This window comes from Geospiza fortis, unplaced genomic scaffold (assembly GCF_000277835.1).
Source record: "Geospiza fortis unplaced genomic scaffold, GeoFor_1.0 scaffold53, whole genome shotgun sequence".
Lineage (NCBI taxonomy): Eukaryota > Metazoa > Chordata > Aves > Passeriformes > Thraupidae > Geospiza > Geospiza fortis.
The window spans coordinates 11,423,683-11,447,929 of record NW_005054305.1 but is presented as its reverse complement, the minus strand read 5'-3'; the positions used below and the strand labels follow the sequence as shown (position 1 = coordinate 11,447,929).

Below are 24,247 nucleotides of genomic sequence, written 5' to 3'. Positions count from 1 at the left end.
ACCCTTACTGTTCCTGGGAACAAAACTCCAGATGCTCTTATATTCTAAGCTTAATGTGTTCAGTTACTGGTGTAGTAGCATTAATCACAATGAACAAGAGTTTTATGGCCTTGGAAAATGGAACCTCCCAGATTTCTTAAAAGACTACTTTGCTCAATAAAATGTTTCCTATAAACAAATGAGCTCTGAATATAATGTACTAAACATTATCACCCCCTAATCAATAGGTATCAGGAAGACTGTTTTTGAGGTTTAGCTCCCTTCCTGTTCTCCTGCAGACTGCAATTATTCAGCTCTGTACTGCAGAGCTCCATTAAGCACTTTGTTTTTCATTCAATGACTAGAATCAAGTGCGTATGGCCTCCACGGATGGATAAACTGCTGTAAAAAGAGATAAGTCAGCAATACTGATTGGCCCTGTTGTCTGAGCGTGCCTTTTGATTTTTGAATTACAGCCAAAAGCATCATCATTCTGTGTTTCCCCTTCAAAAGCCCTCGGTCACTCAGATGGTGCATACACTCACAGCACAGAGCTCTCCTTTGCAGAAACAGTATTCATATAAAAAAGACAATTTCAGTACTTGTATTTGTTGAACGTAAATTTGTGGCACAGATGTTTTATCTCTCATCTTTCATGACATTGTTACTATATAATATGAAGTGATTGAGAGACTAGTTTTACTTTGATGCCCACCTCTTTGACTCAGATAAATGGTTTACCTCTGTGCAAAGCTGTAGGTAGCTTTCAAAGTGTAATTGGTCACACCGTTTTCCTCTTCCCTTCCCTTCCCTGTCTGGCAAGTCAAAGTAACAGAACCACCATAAACCTCTGTGGTGGTTTCTACTGTCTGTGTGTATGTGTGTGTGTATGAGTTCATACCAACCACTGAAGACATACTGCATTTTTCTCCACTGCTGTGGCCAGTACTGTCAGTTCCAGCTTTCACAGGACAGGCTTGCATTTCCCTCCAGAGCTGTAACAAGAGCTGTGAACACCTGCTGTGCACTTCGTACCTGGGTAAATGCCTGCTGGACACAGCAGGAACAGGACCAGAACAGGTCCCTGATGCAGCATTTTAGCTGGTTACAGCTCTTTGTGGAGTCAGCATTCAGCACTCAGAAGTCTCCTAAGGCAGAATGCACTCTTGACACGACAGGATTACCTGTCTGCAAAGGCAGGTAATATATAATATTATATGGTATAGAATGGTTATTCCCATTTGAATACAAAAACAATCAGACACTAATGATTTAGATTTTATGCAAACATACAGGTAAAAACAAGACTATGGTCCTGGGGTGACTAATAATTAAATAATATCTGCATAAACGCTAATAAAGTGACAAATAAAGGCAATTGTTACCTGCTTATTCAAAGCCTTGTGAACATTCTGCAATCCCATGATTTCTATTACTGCAACCTCACCAGAGTTGCAAGCCCAGCTGACTGAAGGTCTATGCCCTGTAAAATCTTATCCATGTGCACACCATAGGAAGCAGGGACAGCAAAGGCAGATCAGCACCTGTGCTGTTCCAAAGGTGCTGCCTAAGATTTTGGGTGAGGAAACCCCCTCTTACAGATAGCTTACAACCCCTTTTGTGATTAAAAGGAAATGAATTTGATTTCTCAAGAATTTATGGCTTCCCAACAAACCTTGGGAAACAAATTCAGAATACTAGCATATGCTCTAATCCATTTTCTAGTTATAAAAGCTTCTTTATTACTGTTTTTGGCTGACAACACTTGAGATAGCATGTTTATCATCATTCTTAAAACACTTGAGAGAGAACAATGTGGGTGCATTTTTTATTTTGGTTTTAACTTCTTTATTTCATTGCTGTACAGCTGCTTTACACTTGGCTTTAATCCCTCAAGCATTATTTTCCTTGGCAAAACAGTCACTGAACTGAGTAGAACTTACTATTGGAAAAATATGCTTGAAAAACCAGTGTGATGTCAATGCCAACTGAAGCCCATGGAGCTTAAAATGTCACAAATGGGCCTGTAGCTGAAATACAGAGCTCCTCTTTTTTATTCTTTTTTGTCTGAGCTAGGAATGTTGTAAGTCTTAGGTTGTGAAGTCAACTGTAAAAATCACAGAGTAGCCTCCTGAAGCTGAATGTGTGCTGAAACTGAATGTGTGCTTCCCTCCCTCCATAAACAAACATTTAGAGAACAATTATATAAAACTGGATGTAGGATAATTCCATAGGAAACAAATGACTGCATGGCTCCACTTCCAGTCTTGCCTGCATTAACTATAGCTATCTGTTATAAGCTGGGCTACAGGCTTCTCAGAGAAAAGAGAGAACCCGACTTTGTAAAACATCTTTAATATTCAAATATATAAATAAGCACTACTGAAGAATAATTCAGAAGACTGCGGTGATTCATTACGAACAGATGCTATAAACGGGAACAGTAACATTGCTAGGTAAGGAAGAAGCAAGCTATTTTAGGAGTCTTGAAAATCTCTTCTAGTTCTCCAGACAGATCATGCTGCTATAGTTATTTTATAAAAAATTATATTCTGAAAAGCACTTTAGTAAAAGAAACCTTTTACTGGAACTATTATTTAACCAAGACCTTCTACAGCACTAAAACACACTGCAATTGAGTTCCTGATACAGTTTTAAGGATGGGAGGGGTGAAAATAAGAACAAAAAACCCCTACCATACCTGCACCAGGAGCTATTTATTAGCATAACACTCTTCCTTTTAAAGATTTTGTAACAACTGAAGTATATACAAAGTCTTACAGCATTTACACAATAAAAAAGTTTCCTATTAGCTGATGTAGTATAAGGTAGTGCTGCAATTTACTTCAAAGCTTGAATACAATAATAATGAAGCAGACCACTGTACTTTCAACTCCTCCACTACCACACCACCACTGTCAGTTGAAGTGACAGTTAATTAAACCACTGGGAAGACAGATTGTTGAAAGATTTGTAACAGGTTGATTCGCAGCACTAACCATCTTAAGGAGGAAAAAAAAAGAGAAAAGAAAAGCTACATACTGTCATGTTTCTACACTTTCCTAGAGCTGGAACAAACTTTCACAGCCTTAGATATAACATATGCAAGACAACATAATCACATTTTTTCAGATATAGTTCAGCTACTGAGCGTATTTACTTCTGAATAGGAGGCGTTATATTGATATGGCTGTGTGTTTCCATTTTTGTTCACTAACTCTTCAAATAGGTCTACAAAAAAAATTAAGACAGCATGGAGTTTGTAGTCATGATGTGTTTTGACTAATAAAGGCATTCAATATCAGCTATAGGATCTAATTATTCCTGTCAAAAGTTTAAGACCAGGAATCTTTGAGTAGAAATCAAACCCACAAAATCCTGCACCTGCACCATTTTCATCTGTTGACTCCAACCTTCTTTAAGTTTTTCCAACTGGTATAATACAAAATCATTAAAATGCTTACACCAACCCAAGTGCAAGTCTCATTTAGTTTATCAGAGGTCAAGCAGATTCACTAGACTACCTCTGCTGTAAAACAGAGGGAGCTTACCTAGGAAAAATAAACTTTCACTGAACAGTGCCTTACTACAAGTAGGGATATATAGCTTAACAACGATACATAATTTAAGAACATAGCATTCTTTGCCTTTTAGAAACAGCTTTTGTGTGCCAATAATGCACTTTCTACAAAAGATAAGGCTGCTTTGCCTATCGTTGTATGCCTAAACCTCGTATTTGAGCCAATTCCACTTTTCTTCCCCCCAAAGGGATTCTGTTTCAACTTGGAAACGAGTAAAGTCAGTTGACAATATCTGTATTAAGACAAAAAGTGACATATATAAAATCCACGAGGAACCACATAAATACCAAAGAAGTCATATAACCTTTCCATGTAAACACTTGGATTATACTGAAGCCCTAATCAGATTCTTGTCTTAAACTTTTGGCAGATAATGTGTATGCTCAGCCAGGCTTTGTAGTTAGTTACTGTTCAAGTGGAAGCCAGGTCAGCTCACATGTTGACAGGCATGCAACTTGGAAACATTGCACAACAAGCAACACAAAGAGATTTGAGAAGGGTACAAGACTTCAAGTAGACTTCACAACCCTTCACAAACTGAATATTCACAGACAAAGATACAGTCCTTGCTTCTTTCTATGGTGGATTTCTCTCTCACACATGGGACACTTTCTGTGACTCTCTAGCTTGCTTGATGCTATACAACCACTTGATGATTCTGGCATTCCTTTCAATGGCAGAAATGCCGTATGGCACGCGGTCATTGGCACTGTCATCATTTCTAAGGTCACTGTTGCTGTCCTGAGACTGTTCACAGTCTGAGCTAATCATGCTTGCACTGCGAAAGTTGAGGGATATAATATCAGAGTTAGCCCTTGCAAAGTTTTCCATCCCAAGGTTTTCAAGCTCTTCAGGATCCAGTCCGCAGTAGTTAAAGAATCGTTCAACGTCTGCGTCAACACGAAAGTATCTGTCGCTTAAGTCTGATTTTGACCGCTGTAGGGAGGGTCTTCTACTAACTCCACATCCAGACTCCACCGCCTCAATCTCTGGGGATTTCAAGGTGGCAATGGCAGCGATTTTGGGCTTTGGAGGCAGAGGTGGGGCTGAACTACTGCAGGGTATTGCTTTTAAGGGCTTTGCACTAGTTACTTTCCTAATGTCTGAAGAGCTGTGAGAGACATGCAAGAAAGTCTCTGCTGACTGATCTAGGAGCCTTCTGCTGACATTGGAGCTGCTCTCCTGGGGGCTGCTCCGGCCCTGCGTGGGATAAACCTTCAAGGATTCGGCGAACGAGTGTCGGTTCAGCTCTGTCGAATCGGCCCTGTGGGGTGGCCAATTTCGGGGACCGTGCTTATGCCCTGAGCCTGAGCTGGAGCCTTCAGAGCTGTTGATGATGTTCTTCAAAATCTCGAGTTTCAGATTTTCCCTCTGGACTCCACTCTCAGTCTTTGCATTGTTGCTGAAGACTTTCAAGGTGGGGCTCCCCAGCGCTCTCTTGGCCGCAGGACAGACCGGAGGCTTTGCCAGCACCGCTGGCTTCACAGGCTCCTGCTTGGCATTGATGACCTCCTGGCTCTTGACATATTTCGCCTTGTCGGCTTCGAGCCTCTCCACTGCACTCAGTCTTTTTGGATTAGGCTCCGCCTGCCTGCGAAAATAGTCAGGTCCTTTGTTCAGGATGCGGAGAGGAACGGCAGATGTGAAAGTCACGGCAGGGCTGACCGGCTTCACCATGCTACCTGTCGGTAATGTTTCTGTAGGCATGTTTGGTGGTCTTTCCCCCGCAGCCGTTTTGGATTCTTCTCTGGGATCTCCTAAATGCACGGTGCAGAAACATGTACATTAAGCACAATGAATAGCCGATGAATCCTGGGATCTGAGCGTTAGCAGCAGTGCCTCATCTCACAGCTCATTAAATAGCACTGCGTTTCTCTTTTAAAGGCAGCCTTTGTAGGGCAAGGGCACCCGACACAAGTCCGTATTAGTCCGCTCCGCTGGCTCCTTTCTTCTTGCTGAAAGATGCGGGAGTCTGGCCGTCCCCCCTGCGCTCCAGGAGCGAGCGGCAGCGATCTGAAACCGCCCGGGAGCGGCCGCTGCCGCACGGGCAGCGCGCACGGAGCCCCTGCCCCGCTCCTGCCCAGCGCCCCTCTGCGTCTCACAAGATGTGAATCGTTTGATATTTACACTCTGAGCTTGGATTTAACAAAATTACATTGGGAGGAAAAAAAATCTAAAAAAACTAAGCCTCGTCACAATACAGCCATACATTTCTAGAGGGAGAAGGAAGCAGAATGAGACAATTCAGAGACTTGAAGCCACACATCTCCCAGTAAAAAAGCACTTCATATTAATATATTTGGCTTAGTTAAGTAGATTTGTGAACATGTTTTATCTCTAACCCCCAAACATTTTTCTCCTTATAGGCAATATACTGTATAAATCTCAGCAATCAAGTGTATTTTCCTTGCTCATTAAATCGTCCAGAAAACAATCTGGTCTAAAAAGCAGAGAGCAAACAGAGACATGAAGAGTTTTTAAGTGCAATGCACATCCGTCATTGCTAATCAAATACAGAATAAACAAATAAAGCCAGGAGATGTCACTAAATCCACCAATTCCAGTTCCTAGTCTGTTTGAACACTGGTATCCATAGCACTGGTGCTCCAGCAATAAAAGAAGGCCTTCCAAGCTCTCATGATCACCTTACAGGCTTAACAGAACAACAAAAAATATCTTTGTTTTTTTATGTAAGATTTTGGGAACATGAAAAATCATTGTGACTGGGTTTGGAAAAGAAGAACTTGTCTTTAACATGTAGATAGATATAATAACTCAGGTTTTCTATCAAGCAGTAAGTGCAAACAAAATTTATCTTCAACTAAATTATTTTAAGGTTTTATCACTGAGATTGTCACAACAGTCTAAAATCCAACACCATGGATGATATTACAAGTGCTGAAACAATTTTTCCTAAACGAGGCACTGAAGGGCACTTACCATGGAATCTACTTTTCAAGCAGTGATTTCACTAATGGGTCTCATTTGTTTTATTACTGCCCCATTAATCTATGCTGCCCTCTTTAATATCCCATTTCTACTATCACTGTGATCTTCAGGGAGAGAAAGAAAAGCAGCTGCTCCTTCTTCACTCTATCTTAAAGAACACAGAGCAGCATCCTTCCCTGGGATGATTTGCTTTCATCCTATGTGTTCTCATCCACCCATACCCAACTTGAAATTCCAGTTGAAGTTACATTAACAGTAAAAACAAAACAACCTCAATCACTGATGACCAGAATCATGTGATATATATACATTAAATACTTTCTACATATTATCCAAGGTCAAAGCAAGCAAATTAAATATACAAATGCTATAATGAGATTATAGGAAAAAGCTGAGCTTTCTCCTGAAGGCTCACTGTCACAAGCATTCTTCAAACACAAACTAACATATTTAGGTGGGTGATAAACCAGACACAGATTCAGTGCAATTGAAAGGGTAGTGAAATGTTAATTAAGCTTCTCTTTCAATGTTGTTTTATAAATCCTAGTGCTAACTCCTCAGCAGTTTGACTTCCTGAATTTAAACTAAGTCTCCCTGAAAGAGAAAAAGCTTTCCTCATTTGAATAAACATATTTATTGGTACTGTTTTGAAATTAAGTATGAAACTTCCAAATGCGCAGAAGGCAATTCCAGCTTGCATCTGCACACACGTTTCTCTTCCGTACACACAGAGCAAATCTTTCCACATTGGCAGCTCAGAGCTGGATGGCTAAGTGCCTGTAGAAATACCCCACCGATGTGTGTATTTAACACTTGTGTGCAGAAATCAAATCTGTGTGAGAGCAGGGGTTTTGGCAAGAGGAAGAAAACCCCACAAACAACCAAGCTCTCTGTACTTAATACTGTCACCCAACTGAGTTAACACTACTTGAGTAAGCAAGACAACTCTCCTGCTAGACCACTGTCATTAAAGGTGACCATGTCCTGCCCCTGAGGACAGCTGCCAACTCCATTCTCCTCCTGGTGAGTGGCTCTGCACAACACGACAGATCAGAGCTACGGGAACCAAGGCCTCCAGCTCAAGGCTGCTTTTGCAAGTCTTTTCCCAGCATTTAACAACTTCCTCACTTTGGATAGCCCTCATCAATGTCAGCAGCCATTGCCCAGTAGGCTGAGAATCCACACTGGCTTCAACACCTCACTTAAAAGGAAAAAAAAAGAAGAAAAGTAAATCCCACCATGCATGTGTGTTCATCTGAGAGAACAAATGTGCTTGCCTGCAAGCACGTATGGAGCCAGGTGCCCCAGTCTCAATGGAAATATGCTACAACTGGCAGAGTGCTTCAGGCATGTCTAGAAAGTAAAGCAAGGACCTGGTGAGGAGCCAGGACAGAAATGTCCACCTGAGCCAGTACAGGGAGCCTGGGGGGTATCAGCCAAGTGGTTACGTGGCCAGCCATGGAGGCTTTGTACCTGTGGGGCTGCTGCTATAAATTAAGGAATATACAGCTATTAAAGGGATCAACTTTTTGTGCACTGTTTAAATTGCTCCATTTCACTGAAGTGCTGCATTTGAATATCACCAGAAATCTTATTCAGTATTCTCATCTCAGAGAGAGATAAAAATTACTAACCAGATACAGTTAAAAAAGAAAGTGTGATGAAAGAGAGGTGGATGAATGTAAAATCTAATGAAACTTCTGCCTGTGCTGGTGATGGCTGCAGGCTGTTCCTACTGCTAACTGGGAAAATTAGTTCAATTTTTACCAGCTTCTCTTCTGTCCATGGGCACCTGAAACAACACAGCAACACTACAGAACCTTGCTACTTATTAATTTTGTTGTTAATGATAAGAAGCTGAGAGCAGCAGTACAGTGTAGTCTCAGGAAGACTGAGATTCCAGTTGTGAAGATCATCATTGCAGCAACCAGGGCATAGAAATGGCTTTTTTCTGGCTTAAATTCGAAAGAAACTCATGGCTTAGGCATCTGAATTCCCTGTTGGGTACATCTGTGGTACCAGTAACATCCTGCAGAAACTCAAAGGCAAATAGGTTTTCTTCATCCACTCCCAGAAAACGTGTGAAGTATATCCAGGGAACCAAGAAATGTTCCTTTCTCTCTGTTCACATCCAGAGGTCTGCTGTATAGGTGTAATCCTTCTATGGACTGAACTGTGTTTTTCAGGATTTACTCTGAATTTCCATTACTGCTCTTCCTTACAAAACGACTAGACTTAAGAAATTATTTCAAGAAAAACAAAGACAAAAATCTTATAGATGCATTCAAACATAGTTCTATTTAACACCATGTATACATTAATAAAACCTTTCTGAAAGGTCTTACTGAGCTCCTTTAATATCCCACAACTATTGCACACCTGCTGAGTAGAATACAAAATGCACAAAGTTTTGGGCTTTTAAAGCTGCATTTTCAGCCAGACACTTCAATTCAGGATTCCTTTGTGGCAGAGGCAGAGATTCAAAGCACTTAATTCATTCTAGGCATCACAATTTAATCACTCTTGAGTCCATAATATGCTTGTCAGATATTCATATTTAAATAACCAATGCTCTATCTGCATGATTTAGGGGAATACAACACAGCCTAGAGCAGCAATAGCTACACGACTAACAATAACTACAAATAAATCTCCTATAAAATATTCTTTCCTTACTTTAAAACCAAGGCAGTAGGAAGAGATAAACTATGCAGAAACTTTGGAATCCTAGGTTCATATATTCTAAATATGCAGTTTCTTGAAATGTATGAGAAATTTATGAGCAAACTCCATTGTGGCAAGTATTTATTTCTAGCACTATTATAAATACAACAGTATTGTGCACTAATAGACTTCATTTTTTCCTCTCATACCTAAAACTGCATTCTAAACGCAGACTGAATGGTGTCAACTGACAGTAAGTGACACACTTCCCTCCTCCACTCTGTGGTGTCCTGTGGCTCCTACGCATTTGGCCACGTTTCACCCAGTCTTTGTCTAAAAGTATCCACAGAAAGGCATGACATATTTTAGCAGTATTCAAGCTACAGAAAAAGCAGCAAAAAAGCCATGTGAAAATGTGGTCCAAATGAAATGAGTGAAATTTCTGTCCTTGACTTTGGTGAGGACATTGCTTCACCTGACAAAGTTACAATGAAGCTCATTCTCCTAATTCATCCCTCTGGGACAGCAGATGAAGGGATTGCACAAAGGGAGGATGATGTACAGTGGATAAATATAATGAAGGCTGACAGCCTTTACTCTGCCTTCCTTGATATTTAAAGGCCTGTCTCAATTTTATTTTCGAGATGATAAAATATAACTACCACTACGTCAAGATGCACCATAAACATGACATAAATTCCAGTATAAGTAATCAAGAAGTAGCTGCAACAGGACTCAAAGAGATCACAAAATAAAACCTACACAGGAACATGGGACACAGATGGAAAATCTCAGGTTTCCCTAATACCTGGGTGCATTTCAGAGCTGCAGGCCCCATTATGAAGATATTGGTTATTTAACAGTCACTGCAAAGCCTACAAATGAGAGCTTCACTGAGAATCACTGGCTACAGGTCTGTGTGCTAAGTTATACTAATATGTACGCCTAAAACTGATACAAGTTATTCTGTGGATAATTGCCATTGTAAACCTCACATATATATGTTACTAAGTTAAAAAAAACAGGCAAAGCCTAAGTAAACTTGGCTGAAATTGATAAAAGGTCATCCATACCCAGAATGGCAGCAGTATTTCATTTTTAAGCCAATTTTAGATAAAGATGTGTATGCTGTGTAGTCTTGGTCTCATGTAATATTAACTGTCAAGATAAAGCATGAGGAGATTAAATAGTCTTTCAGATCTACCATCACTCAAAATACAAATGAAAGTGCCTGTTTTCAACTCTGTTCCCTCCCTAAAACATGGTACAGTGAACAGTAAGATCAACTGGGTTCTGTTCAAGTATACATTTAAACCTTCAAAAGGTCATGAATAATGTGAATTACAGTGGCCTGAAACTAAAGGTGGCAGAATTATATAGGCAAGAGAAATTTCCACCAAGTGGGAAGGTAGTAACTTTTGCAAAGGGAGTCACTTCTCACTGCTGATGTATCACTTCCAACCAAAAAAACCCAAACTACAACTAGCATTGTTTGCAATAGCTTGCATAGCTGAGCATAATACAGGCTGATATATTTATGCTAATTCTGCTTTGCTCTTACATCAAAAGCTTTTAAGACAAAACTCTCCATAAATACAACAATGTTACCACCAAGCACTCTTTCTATTTCAGTGTGCACTGAAAATGATGAGGCTTAAAGCAAGACGTTGTCTTAACCAAAAATGCTAACACTGTTAAGTTGAAATAGCTGCTGGAAAATCCATGGAGGTATAAACATCTGGAAAGCAGGAAAGCAACCTAGCAGCTATACTTACATACTAACCCTGTAATGTATCCCTAGATCTCAGTGGGAGCTGGATAGAGATGCCCCTTTGAAAGAAAAAACTTTAGAAAATATTTTGTTTCTTTTTAGTTCTGAAATCCATCACTGTTACATCTACTCAGTAGCAGTAATCCACTCCCAGGGATGATTCCGGGTTAAATACTGCCCTATAGATACCTCACAATGATGAAAACTCTGATTTCTTTCAACAGGCTGCATAAATGCAGAAGAAAGCCCAGAAATTAAATTCCCCTATTTTCCAATGAGCCAGTACAAACCAAAATAAAATGTCTTATTATTTAGTGCAATATTACAGGCTGTGTTTGTAAAAGCTGTGTTTGTAAATCAGTTTTGTTTTCTTTGGACCCCTGTGTTGCTTAGACAGCACTGTGTTCTTTGCAATAATTTCAGTCGCTCATTTAAACAAAAAGAACCAAAACAAAACAGAGAAGGGCCCAAAAATTATAATAAGGAATATAATGTTTTACTGGATTTGCAGCCTTATGTGAATATTTCTATTTCAGTGTGCATTTTATGAAAATTATGCTCTAAACACTTCACAAAGTTTTAGGAGACATCCTTACTGCTTGTTCATCAGCCAGTGTCAATGGTCTCAAATCTAAACTGCTTTTATACTTCTAATTCCACATCTTTCCATAACTATCATGTTTTAAATTCACAGCCTCCTCCTTACAACAAGGCCACGATTCCCAGTTTATCCTGTGGGCTCCTGAGCCTACACAGTTTTCCTAGGATCTTTTATGCACTTTTAGAGATCAACACAAATCCCCTTCTTCAATACAGGATACTTGGCTCTGGTGTTCAGCTACATTTCAGAGGTTCATCAAACCCTAATACCCTAATACCCTGCTGTACCAAGTCCCACCTACTTGGTCCCTCTTCTCTGGAAAAAGGGAGGCTTTTACTTCTCTCCTACTTCTGCAAGATGCAGTAACTGCTGCTCTGATGGAAGGAGCAGTGCTATCTGAACTACACCCTCTCTTTTTTTCTACTGATAGGAAAAGCTAGCATCTCATCTTCTTGCTCCTGGTAGATGCTCTCCATGGCCATGTTTGGATTTTTGAATCCTGGTAAACCACCTTTTTTTTCCTGGTAGTAGTGCTTCCAATGTGTAGGGGAAAAAAAAGTTATCTGGGGGTTCACTGCTGCAAAGTAGGGGAAAACAGAGGGAGACAGAAGGAAAAAATTATTTAGATTATGAAGCTCAGCAAAAATGTTTTATCTGGAAATCTTTTCATTTTAGTTCCCATCTCAAGTTCATGGTAATTCTTAACAAGCCCACTTTCAGAGTGAGACATATTTTAAGCCACCAAAATCTCATGGCAATATGTTCCGTAGAAATCATATGCACTTGCAAAGAAGGAAATAAAAATCTATCCACAAAAATGTGGAGATACATCTGCAAAACACCCTCCTTCTAGTATTACCACAGGCACATCACCTCACTAGCAGGATTCTCAGGCTCCAACACCCACGTGGTACCCCCAACAACACTGCCAAGACTGGTCCTCAACAGCAGAAGCACAAGTCTCATCAGTAATCAAGGCAGCTGGGAAACAGCTCAGTAACTTCTGCAGCATCCTTCACCAAAAAAAATTATAGTTATTAACTCACCTACAGAACATACATCTTCATAGCAGTATTTTCAAAATGCCAATTCTGAGCCATTTGTCACACTGGGATAAATTAAACATAGTCCTAAATTCTTTAAATGTTTGAAAACTTGTATGAATGTTAAAGCACTCTACTGCAGCATAGCAGTGCAGCTATGGGATTAGACTAAGGGATGTGACCTTAATTACACAATGGAGTAAGCCCTAAAATATAAACCACTTTGGCTTAGAAGAACTTTTTATCTTGGAAATACTAATTTAAATGGATAAATGCAAGTATAGATTTTCAAAATGAATGTTTATATTAAATGTGCAGCGTGGCTACCAACACAGCCTTGTAGTCAAAGATTTAAGGGCCCATCACCAGAAGACTTCTGTAGGTTCATCTCCTTCATAGCTACTGCCGCATGGCAGCATCAAGCTGAGTCTTCAAAACTCATCAGCACTGAAACACACACACCTAAATGCCATATTCTGTGGGGAAACAGAGTCTCTGCTCACCATTAAAGTGACAGCAGCACTCATTAAATCTTGGGTAGCTGATATTTAAGCTTGGATCTCACCACACAGCACATGTTCCTCTGCCAGTACTTTTCTCTCTCAACTAATACATTGAGAATCACTTCTGAGCTCTTCTGCCTGCCTACAAGGCCTCAGCTATGTCCTGAACATCAAACCAAGTCAAAACCTGAACACTTTCCTCATCTCCCACGTGACTTCTATGGCTGCCCATCTCCCCTGTTTCACTTCTATGGAAGGGAACTGTGAAAAATCTGGAATGATCACGAGCATGTAGCATGGAAGGCATGTTCAGGCCTAAGCACCCATATCACCTAGCATAAGTGAAGTTCTTATTTCTACTAAAAGGCATGCAAGCAACTAAGCCTAATGATAATTCCCAAACTGTAGAAAAACCAGGGATCTCCTTTCCTTGGTCAGCCACAGCGTCTCATCCAGCAGGTACCTGCCAGACCTCAAAACACAGTCAGAGCTGGGGAGGATGACAAAGAAAACACTTCCTCCTCCACTGGATTTGGAGTCCAGACTGGAAGCAGCCTTCAGGGCAGATACTCAAAGTACCAGGCTGTATCTTGTATTATACAAATGTCTCAAACGTGGTTGTCAAGGGTGCCAGGCTCTTTCCAGTGGTGCCAGTGACAGGATAAGGAGCAATGACCAGAAACAAAAACAGAGGAAGTCCCACAAAGGAAGAACTTCCTTACATTGAGGGTGGCAGAGCACTGGAACAGGCTCAGGGAGGTTGTGGAGTCTCCCTCTTTGGAGATATTTAAAATCCACCCGGACACCTTCCTGCTCCAGGTGACCCTGACTTGGCAGGTGGGTTGGATGACGTGATCTCCAGAGGTGCCTTCCAACCCTAACAATCCTGTGATTCAGTATGTAGAGACAGATCCTTTTCCAGCACTTTTTTCAAAGGCTTCCACTTTGAAACAAACAAACAAACAAAAAGTACTTGCAAGGTTTCTTTAAATAAAGAAAAGAGCAAAAAAAGACCACCTATGGTACTTGACAAGGAAACTGGGTTACTAACCCTGCTCCAGTGCAATTAAATAATTTCTAGCAAGTAGGACATTTCAGCTGTAATAGGAAGACCAACTCAGTTCTTCCTCAGGAGGTCAGAAACTTGCCCCAGTTTGGGGATTGGGAATTTGATCCAATCTCTCATTTCTCAAAAGAGTTCAGCAATCTCTGATTTTATGTACATAAACACTGCTGCCAGCTTGTTCATGTGGGAATGGCAAAAATTTACCTAACTGTCATAAAAGGCCCGAGGCCCTGACATATCAAGCTGCCATGTTTAGACTCTTGGTTATTGATGAAAGTTCTCTAAAACTGTTTACAATGAGAAATACATTAAAGGAACATAGCATTATAGGTATGAACAGATTTTATGTGAGAAATAACCATAAACCCACAATGAAAACAGCTTCAGTTGGACACTCCCTTGCAGTTACTCATCCTGCAAAACTCCAGAAATGTTCAAATACACGAAAACCCAAAGTAAATAAATACAGTCCAGAAAAGAAAAACAATTCAAACAATTTATGCAGTGAAAAAACCAGAAACCATAAAGAGCTATTACAAATGGAAAGAGACCATAATGAAAATTTCCTTTCCTTTAGAGATGTATATAGTAAAAGAATCTTTTGAAAATGCCTATTTTCAAAGTTTCAAAACAAAGCGTAATAGCACCTTCCTGAAGTTTCTTACATGTTGTGAAAATATATTTGAAAGAAACAGTGCCTAAGCATACAGAATGTTTCTTATAATACTTGTCAAGATTTTAAAAGCAAGAACCCAGAAAGCCACCTAATTATTTATATTTAAATATTTTCTTACTTTAACAGCTTGTTACATTGAAAATTCTTTTTAATAAATTCTCTATGTGAACACAAGCACTTAATCTTTAGAAATAAATATTAAAATAAAGCTAATTAACATCTGCTACTGATATAAAAAACTTACAAGGCCACCTTTAAGAGGCAATACAGTAGGCACAATTAAAAATGAGCATAGTAAAACCAGTACCATCAGAAAAATGATAATGTTCAGCCAGGGGGATACAATAAAGTGGCCTAATTCTGACAACTGTGGACTTTGAGCTGCTGTTCTGATTAGCTGTGGGGTCTTGTTTGTCAAAACTCTTTGCTTTAAACAGTCTTTTCTGTAACATGAGATATTACTGCAGTGAGGTCACAATGGCTATTTAAAAATAATGTCTACAAACTAATTGCCCTGAGTTAACCATTTCTAAGTATTTCATTTCTAAGCTCTACACACATGAAATATTGCATTTTTTTTTTCTTAAATAAACACACTATAAAAGTTTTGACTATGTAAAAACAAATCGAGGCTTTTTAAAATTACATTTGGAAAAAAAAAACCAGCAAAAACAAACCATACATGATTTACAGCAGTGTTCTAGGGCACTGCAACCTTCACAGCAACTCCATGAATAATTTCTTTCATTTTTGAGAGGTAAAATTATGTTTTTCTCTAGATAAGAGGACATTTTCCCATACCACAGGATAGTTCATTCCCCTTTTCTCCAACCTCATGCCTAAAGGTACATGTTGTTAGAAGCCAAGAAAGAAAACTGAAGGCATGCATAGCATTACGTCTTGAAGATATATCTGTATATTACAGAGTTCTTCAAGCAGATGGTTGAACATACCAGTTTTGGCACTGGAACACAAGGCAATTTAGGTCTTCATTGTTATGATGATGTTGCAATTAATGATTACAGCTGTATAACTCAACACAAGTGCTACACTTGTGCATGGTCACACACTTGCGCGTGTAACCCCTCAGACTATACCACCATTGACTACAGCTGTTGAGGTGTTTCCTATTAGAATAGACTGAGTATATTTTCTTCTTGGTTGCTGTATGGGAAATACATGCCACGGAGTCCACATGTTAAGCTACAGATCTTCATAAATTGTTCACACCCTATTTAACTGGAGATGAACATCCAGCTCCAGTAAGGCCAGTAAGGCTTTTGACCCTGTCTCTCACAACAACTTGTCAATGAGCATCCAAACTCTTGTTTAATATGTAAATTTGACACTCAGAGTGGGGCTTTGTATTACTGTTTAATTTAATGACCCTTCACTAAAACAATATTCTTGAAAAGCCTCATTTTAGAAATCACACTGTCCAGATTCTCTTGAATGGTTTTTGCCTATCTGAGGCGTTAGGTGAAGTTATGATGATGATGATAGTGATGGAAATTCTTCCTGACCACCAATTTTAAGAAACCATAAAATCCTCATCACCTTAAAGAAAACAAAAGCTGTATTGAGTCATGACCACTGCATTTAATTAAATGGAGAGAGAAAGTAAGTGTAGGGACTCCAAGAAAACAAACAAAACAAACAAACAAACAAAAGAAAGCCAAAATCTGGAATTGTGAGTGTGGGGACAGACATAAGAAAAGTGAGAAATGACAAGACACAGAGAGGTAGAAGAGAAATGCTATTAACCAGGCAAAGAGAGGAGAAGGTGTTGGGAATAGAGAAGGAAGCACTGAAGGGTGAGTTGGGAAGCAGGAGTAGATAACAAGGACAGAGAAGGATTATAGGAAAAAGGAAGAGACAGCTCAAGTTCTCTTCCTCATCTCCTCTCTTGCAGCTCCTCCATTCTGCAGAAGGAACAGAGCTGGCATAAGGGCATTGTGGAGAAAGGCGAAGCTCTCAGTGAAGCTCCTCCTGAAGCAAAGCTCCTGTAAACCCAGACCATTTTTGGTTTGCAGGAGAGAGCTACACCTTCTCTCTCCTGCAGCCTCTGTGCCTGGGACACACTGTCGGCAGAGCTCAGAAGGCTGGGGGCAAGGGAACTGGCACTGGGTGGTTGGCAGGAGCATAACACAGAGGGACACCAGGCTTGGAGCACCGTGCACTCTCAGAATGAAAATGCATAGTGCAGTAAATCCAGCAACCAGAAATACTGACCAGTCAATTGAATGAGTGCTGAGGTTTGCTGCAGACTCCTCAGTAAATCCAGTTCTTCTTTTTGGCAATGGTTCAGACCCCTTTCACATGCTGATTGCATGATCAGATACACAACAGGCTTGTCCCTGGGATGCCTAAACTAGGGATGCTCTCCACCCTGTCCTCACAGGGGTCACAGACTATTGCTTAGAAAGTCTGCTTAAACCACTCCATTCCTGCCCTCCCTGAGAGTATCAGACTACCCCAAGATTGCTACATATCCATTCTCCTCTAAGATATGTGATACACAGCCACACTTATAGATCTCCCCTCTTCTGTAAACAAAAGTAAATCTCCAAACTGGAAGTTAAATACAGGATTGATACTGGCTGCCCAAAGTAACATGAGAAATTCATCCCAAACCCAGAAAGTGGATAGAGGTATGCCAGTCTTGTATCTACTGCTTTATCTTCATTAAGAGATGAGTATCAGTGAAGTTTTATAGTAGTTCACCGAAACTACTTAACCCTACATGGCATAGTTAAGATGCCTAAAGCAGACAATGGGACGTGGAAACCAAGGCGCCAAACCTCAAATGAGGACATATGGTGTCTCTTTTTTCATTTGCTCATCCCTGCTTCATGAAGGTAACCTCTCCTGCCCAGCTGCTCTGCCAGCACACCATCCCCACCACTGCTGGGGAGCTGAGTCCCTCCACTGAAGATGTCCCTCAGTCCCAGTTCCAGCTCATCACTGATCTGGATTGGTTTCAAGGCATTATTTAAAAGTTAATGTAAAGGGAGGGCTGGCTGTGTCACCCCAGCCAGGACTGGATGTTGCTTTCATCATAAATCACAAATCCAATTTTTTCTGTTGACAAAATGAGCAATATATTTACAACAAAAGCACAGACCTACTGGAGCATCTGTATGAACACAAAACATTGAATCCCATTTCTAAGATGGCAGAAATAAATCCCATGCAGCATGACATGAGGGAGGTAAAAATATGAAATGTGACTGTAAAATCAGTGTAGGTTAACTTGTGATCACAAAAATTAACACAGATCTTTGAATGTTCCTGGTGTCAGTCACAGCTAAAATGGTTTTGCTGCCTTAATTTCATACTATGTATGAAATGTACCTGGAATTTCAAGTTCCCGATTCCTCAGCTGATAGAAATGGCTTCTGAGATGATTTTCACATTCTGGGAACAGATTTTTACCCTTAAATTAGCCATGTGTACTCTCAGACTTAACATTTTGTCTTGAAATATAACAGCAGTGATAATTGTTAATTTAAGACCCCACACAATGCAAATTTATGTTCTGGAGCCAAATATGCTGATTGGAAACAGATGAACATGAAATGCCTTTTACTGAGCAGAATTAAAACTAAGCATTTGTGAAGTGTGTTGCTAATTTGACACATGACACATCAGACATTGATTACTGATTTTTTTCTTTGCTACAATGAAATACCTTATTAATCTTTCAAGAATTTTACAACCGTTGTTACAAAGTGCCACATGTTCAGCTCCTGTCCCCTCCTGTCCTCATGGGTTTCAGCAGGTTTACTTGTACTCACCAAGGATGAAGTTACTCTTTCCATTATTTCTGACACTGGATTCCTGACACCTTTAGTTTTGGAGCTTTAGTGACAAAAATAAAGATTTTAAGCTTTAATGCTCATCTTCTGCTCAGATCTTGAGGTCAAGCTCAGAGTGTTTTGGATGGACTTGTGCCTGAGGACTATAAAAAAGCACCCCACCTTTCAAAATTGGCAGGAAAGAGGATATAGGGAACTACCAGCCAGCCAGCCTCACCTTCCTCCCTGGAAAGGTGATGGAGTGGCTCATTCTGGAGGCCATCTCTATCCACATGGATGACAAGAAGGTGCTCAGGAGTACCAGTTTATTACCTCACTAGTATCAGTTTAATACCTCACTAAAAGTAAATAATGCTTGACCAACCTGACTGCCTCCTGTGATGAAACAACTACCTGGATGCATGAGGGGAGAGCAGTGGATATTGCCTACCTTGACTTCAGTAAGGCTTTTGACCCTGTCTCTCACAACATCCTCACAGGCAAACTCTGGAAGTGTGGGCTGGATGCCTGGACAGTGAGGGGGATTGAGAAGAGGCTAAACCGCAGATCCCAAGAGTCATTTTCAGGGGCACAGGGTCCAGTCAGAGGCCTGTCACCAGTGGTGTCCCCCAGAGTTCTACACTGGGCCCAGTACTGCTTAACTTGTTCATCAGTGGTCGGGATGAAGGGGCAGATGCCTCCTCAGCAAGTTCACTGATGACACCAAGCTGGGATCAGTGGTCAGCTCTGCAGAGGGCTGCGTGGTCCTTCAGAGGGACCTCAACAGTCTGGAGAGATGGGCAGAGAAGAATATTCTGAAGTTTAACAAGGGCAAATGCAGAATCCTGCAGCTGGGGAGGAACAACTGCATGCACCAGCACCTGCTGGAAAGCACCTCTGCAGAGAAGGACCTGGGGGTCCTGGTGGGCAACATCTGTCCATGAGCCAGCAGTGCCCTTGTGGCCAAGAAGGCCAAAGGTGTCCTGGGCTGCATTAGGAAGGATGTTGCCAGCAGGTTGAGGGAGGTGATCCCGCCCTTCTCCTCAGCCCTGATGAGGCCATATCTGGAATGCTGTGTCAGCTCTGGGCTCTTCAGCACAAGAGAGACATGGAGCTCCTGGAGCAGGTCCAGCAAAGGGCAATAAAGATGACTAAGGGACTGGAGCGTCTCTCTTATGAGGAAGGACTGAGAGAGTTGGGCCTGTTCAGCCTCGAGAAGAGATGACTGAGAGGGGACCTCATCGATGTCTATCAGTATCTGAAGAGAGGGTGCCAAGATGATGGATCCAGGCTCTTCTCAGAGGTGCGAAGCAACAGAACAAGAGGTGGAATCTGATCCACAGAAAGTTCCACCTGAATATGAGGAAGAACTTCTTTACCAGCAGAACTTCCTTACCAAGCACTAGAAGAGATTGCCCAGAAAAGATGTAGAGTCTCCCTCACTGGAGATATTCAAGAACTGTCTGGACAAAATTCTGTACCATGTACTTTAGGATGACGCTGCTTAAGCAGGGAGGTGGACCAGATGACCCACTATGGTCCCTTCCAACCTCACCCATTCTCTGATTCTGTGTGCCTCATCAGTATTTGGAAAGCAGTAGTAATAACCAAATAAGTAACAGAAAGCTCTGAAGTGCTGAGGCTACCAGTGCTCGTTTGCACTGAAGGTCTGTGTTACAAAAAGCTAACGCAATCTACTGAATGGAAAAACAGTAACCAAAGTACAGGCTGGGAATAAAGGATGGTAAAAAGCCTGGAACTACTGGAACACTTCCAAAGAGGAGTCAGGTAAGTAACAGAAATAAATAGAAAGCTCTGGAGGACTAAAGCAAGGAGTGTTTACTTGCACTGGAGGTCTCCATTGTAAAAGCTAAAACAAATTTACTGAATGGAGCGACTGTAACCAAAGTACAGGTTGGGAATAAAGGGTGAGAAAAAGCCTGGAACTACTGGAGTACTTCCAAAAAAGGATTCTGCAACACATACATGGCTGTGTGACTGAGGCCAGCAAGAGAAGAGAAAGCCTCAATCTTTCTGAAATGGCATTCAACAATATACTTGCAACTAATGAATCTGCCAACCCAATAGACTAGTAAAGGTGGAGGAAGAGAAACTCATTATCACAACAAGATAGCAGAGGAGGACACAGTAAAATCATTCTGGAATTGCTCTCCTTTTATCAACCCCTGGGGAAAAAAAAATGCATTTTAATTCAAAAAGGTACCTGTAAAAGCAGAATGCCAAACTCTTGTCCACACTCCAAACAGGAGAATGTAATGCTCCAGAGAATTCTGAAAAAAAAAGACAAAAAGGATTATATGAAAAAGGCATTAAAAAACCCCAAAACACAACATAGCAGTACCACTGCAGGTGCATGTACGTCAGCATTGAAGGTCATGGAAACAGGACACCAAGGCCAGTCTATGCCAGGAGAAGGGAAGGGAAAAAGTGCAAGGCAGCCACAGCAGCAACTGGGACTATTTCACATGAAAGGTGAGATAAATGATGACATCAACGTGGCTGAAGCCTGTGAGCTGTGTAATAATAACAACAACTAATTAAAAGGTCATTAGGGAAGTCTCAGAACACAAGCTTGCACATGATGCAGTATCTGATGTGTGAGATGAAATGCATCTGTGCTGGGGATCAATGAATAAATGCAAACAGGGCCAAAATGTCAAAATGCAATTTTTAATTCACTGATGAAGGACAAAACAAAAAAAAAGTGCCTTTTAAGTTCCTGTTATAGATAAACAATCCCTTTTGTTGTGTTTTTGGCTATTTCCAAATAAAGAAGAGAGAAAATACTGCAAAAAAAAAAACCACAACTCTGTCTTCTATGATAAAAAATTAGTAGGGCATGGAATCAATGTCAGCTACTTTACAAGTAACTGAGAGAAAAATATCAATATGTAAATGTTAGTGTTATTTCAGGGCAGCTGCTAGTTGATTTTGACACGGAAATATAGAATCTACAGTGATGGTCTATTTCTCCATACTCAAGTTAAGGCCAAAGAGCAAAATATTTGTGTGCTCAAAACCCCTCCACACCTCCCTTGCTGGGAGGGATGACAGGATATGTTCTAAGCTAACAACAAAAAGCACAAAAAAATCTACTCTTTAATTTTTATACGTCTATATGTAAAAATTTTGCTTCCTTTTTTTTCTTAGCCTCTTTCCCTTTTCTAAAACATTTATTTTAGAAAATGCTTTTTAAAACCATGGCAGTATTGTATTTACAAAACACTACTCCCATCTAGTCAATCAATATATCTTTCATTTCATATGCAACACCTTCTCCTTTTTCTACACAAAATTATTACCTACTTTTTGGAGTTTTAAACCAGTCATTAAAGTCCACACAGAAAAAACCCAAATCTTTATATTTTGTGTCACCTGCTAAAAATGATTGCAAATATCCTCACAATAAATAGACTGACAGAAAACCACATAATTTTAAAATTTTGAGATAATTTTCCTGTAATTAAACATTTGTGTATGCAATAGGTAAGGGAAAAATAAGTCAGTGTATTTCTTAGGGAAGAAAACACTTCTGCTGTGGGATGCAGCTTTCTACACATCTTTTTATGTGGAAAAAAATGCAGTGATGGAGGAAGGGGAGAAGCAGTTTTCCTCTCTGCTGTAAGGCTGGTGACAGCCAGCAGAAGGGGAGAAATGCCAAGCTAAGGAAGACCCACTATCATAATGGCTTTTAAGAGAGCTCCAGAACACGGTTACCACATAAGTGCACGCACAATAGAGTTCTCATCTTCCTGTAACAAGAATACACTTTTACTTTCTAAGTGATACAAGCATATAGTCATAATGACTAACATGCATGTGGTTTATTCCAATAGTAGTAATTCAAACAGACACATTTATGATATGAATGTCAGTGTGAAGTATGAAATACATTGTTGTTTAGTGAACACCAGTGTACACTATGTTAAGATTGTATAGCCAATATTTTATCTTCTAAGTGCTATAAAGAGCTCACAGTAATAAAAAGTGGAAGTATATTAATACTGGAGTAGTTGCTGGACAGTGAGGTGCTGGAATCCTCTGGTGCCACAATGAACATACTGCTCCAGGTCTCCAGGACTTCCCAAGAGAGTCTCCATTAAACTGAAACCACCAGGAAAGCACACACCACACAGGCTTCACTGAGCTTGGCTCTGGACCCAGGACAGAAATGACTGAAGAAGATATACATACAAAACTCAAACAGATAAATGTTCTGTGGAGCTTTCAGTGCATGACTGGTTTCATCATTCATGCCACTGAACAAAACCCCAACGATGCTATTTAGCATCTGCAACAGCAGAGTGCACTGACAAAAATGTCAGTGAATTAAGCTCACAGAGTAATGTGGAGGCAGACCAAGTTCTGAACTAAGTTACAGACTGTGTAAGTTCTTCAACATAACCCTCAATATTCTCATGCCTGGGACTGTGCAGCAGCAGTGTGGACAACCCTCTGTGAGGACTCATGTCTCTGCCAGCAGGACAGCAAATCCTCAGACAGGCACCACTGGTAGATGCAGGATGAGCAGCCCAAGGAAGAACTTTGTACTAATTGCCCTGTTTGAGCAGATGAACTGCTCTAGTAATAGATGTCCAGTAGCACTTTATCAGTCCAAAATAGTGCCCTTCAGCAACACATCTCAGAAAAATCTCTTAATCAACACAGCACCCTTAACACAGCTGAGAAGGGCCACATACACCACAGCGAACACTTTTAAACATTAACACAGAACTGCAAGAAAAAGTAGAGAAAATGAAGAATACAGCATAAATTTCAGTAGAATTTATGAGCAAGGACTTATCAGGATAGCTAAAAGCACCAGATCCTCCTTTCTCAACTTAATATACTGTTTAGCATAAGAGGTCTCACATGAATATTTTTCAAGTTCTAATCACTCATGCAAGTGCAATTCATATGTGTTTAGCAAGCACCATGCCAGACCCCTGTCACCAAATTTTGGTTACTCCAGCTACCTCTCTGTATGGCCCAGTTCCAATGCAGAAGAACCCAGAAAGGACACCAACAAGTTACATGCACTTGTTTTTCTCCATGAAAATACAAAAGGAAGATGATAAATGGGCAAGAAATGAACAGACTCTGCTTGTCCCACTCCTTCCATGGAATTTGCAGTAGAATACCAGGCCAGCCCTGCATTGGAAGAACCAACCTATTTGTGACAAACCAATACCAAATGCTTGGCCTCCAAGAAGGCAACTTATGTCTGACAACTACTATAGTTGATTCTTAGGTGCTTTTAAATTCTTTCTTGCCTTTTTCCTGGATCTGGAGGCCCAGGATTCAATTTCTCCTGCAGTTGTATGACTCAGATGAAAATACAGCAGGATATGTTGCTGCACAGCTTTACACTGGATGCACAGTAGAGTCTGAGAATGTTTGTTACCATTGAGAGCTCAGTGCTTCTTCCTGGGGATGGACAGACCTGCTTCCTGCAGGCAGGCACAGTGGGGCACAGCTGCCACGGTGTGCAGTCACCATTGCATTCCTTCCTCACTGACAATCTTTCCTAGATCTTTTTTTTCCCCTTAAGTAACTTAACAAGGCCTGTGCAAGCTGATTTATATCACAGATTAAC

The 24,247-nt window shown here is 40.6% G+C and overlaps 1 protein-coding gene across 2 annotated transcripts in view; it reads right to left on the bottom strand.

Annotated features, from left to right (window-relative positions):
* Positions 1-1,793: 1,793 nt before the first annotated feature.
* FAM110B (family with sequence similarity 110 member B) overlaps positions 1,794-24,247 on the bottom strand; it is an 83,961-nt gene continuing 61,507 nt past the window's right edge. The window contains exons 2-3 of one of the 2 annotated variants that reach the window (XM_005418328.2): positions 20,855-20,921; positions 1,794-5,573 (exon numbers count right to left, since the gene is read on the bottom strand). In XM_005418328.2, coding sequence (XP_005418385.1) covers positions 4,155-5,267 — 1,113 coding nt within the window. In that variant the 5' untranslated portion in view covers positions 5,268-5,573; positions 20,855-20,921 and the 3' untranslated portion in view covers positions 1,794-4,154. The remainder of the gene's footprint in view (positions 5,574-20,854; positions 20,922-24,247) is intronic. The other variant, XM_031066597.1, reaches the window with a different exon arrangement.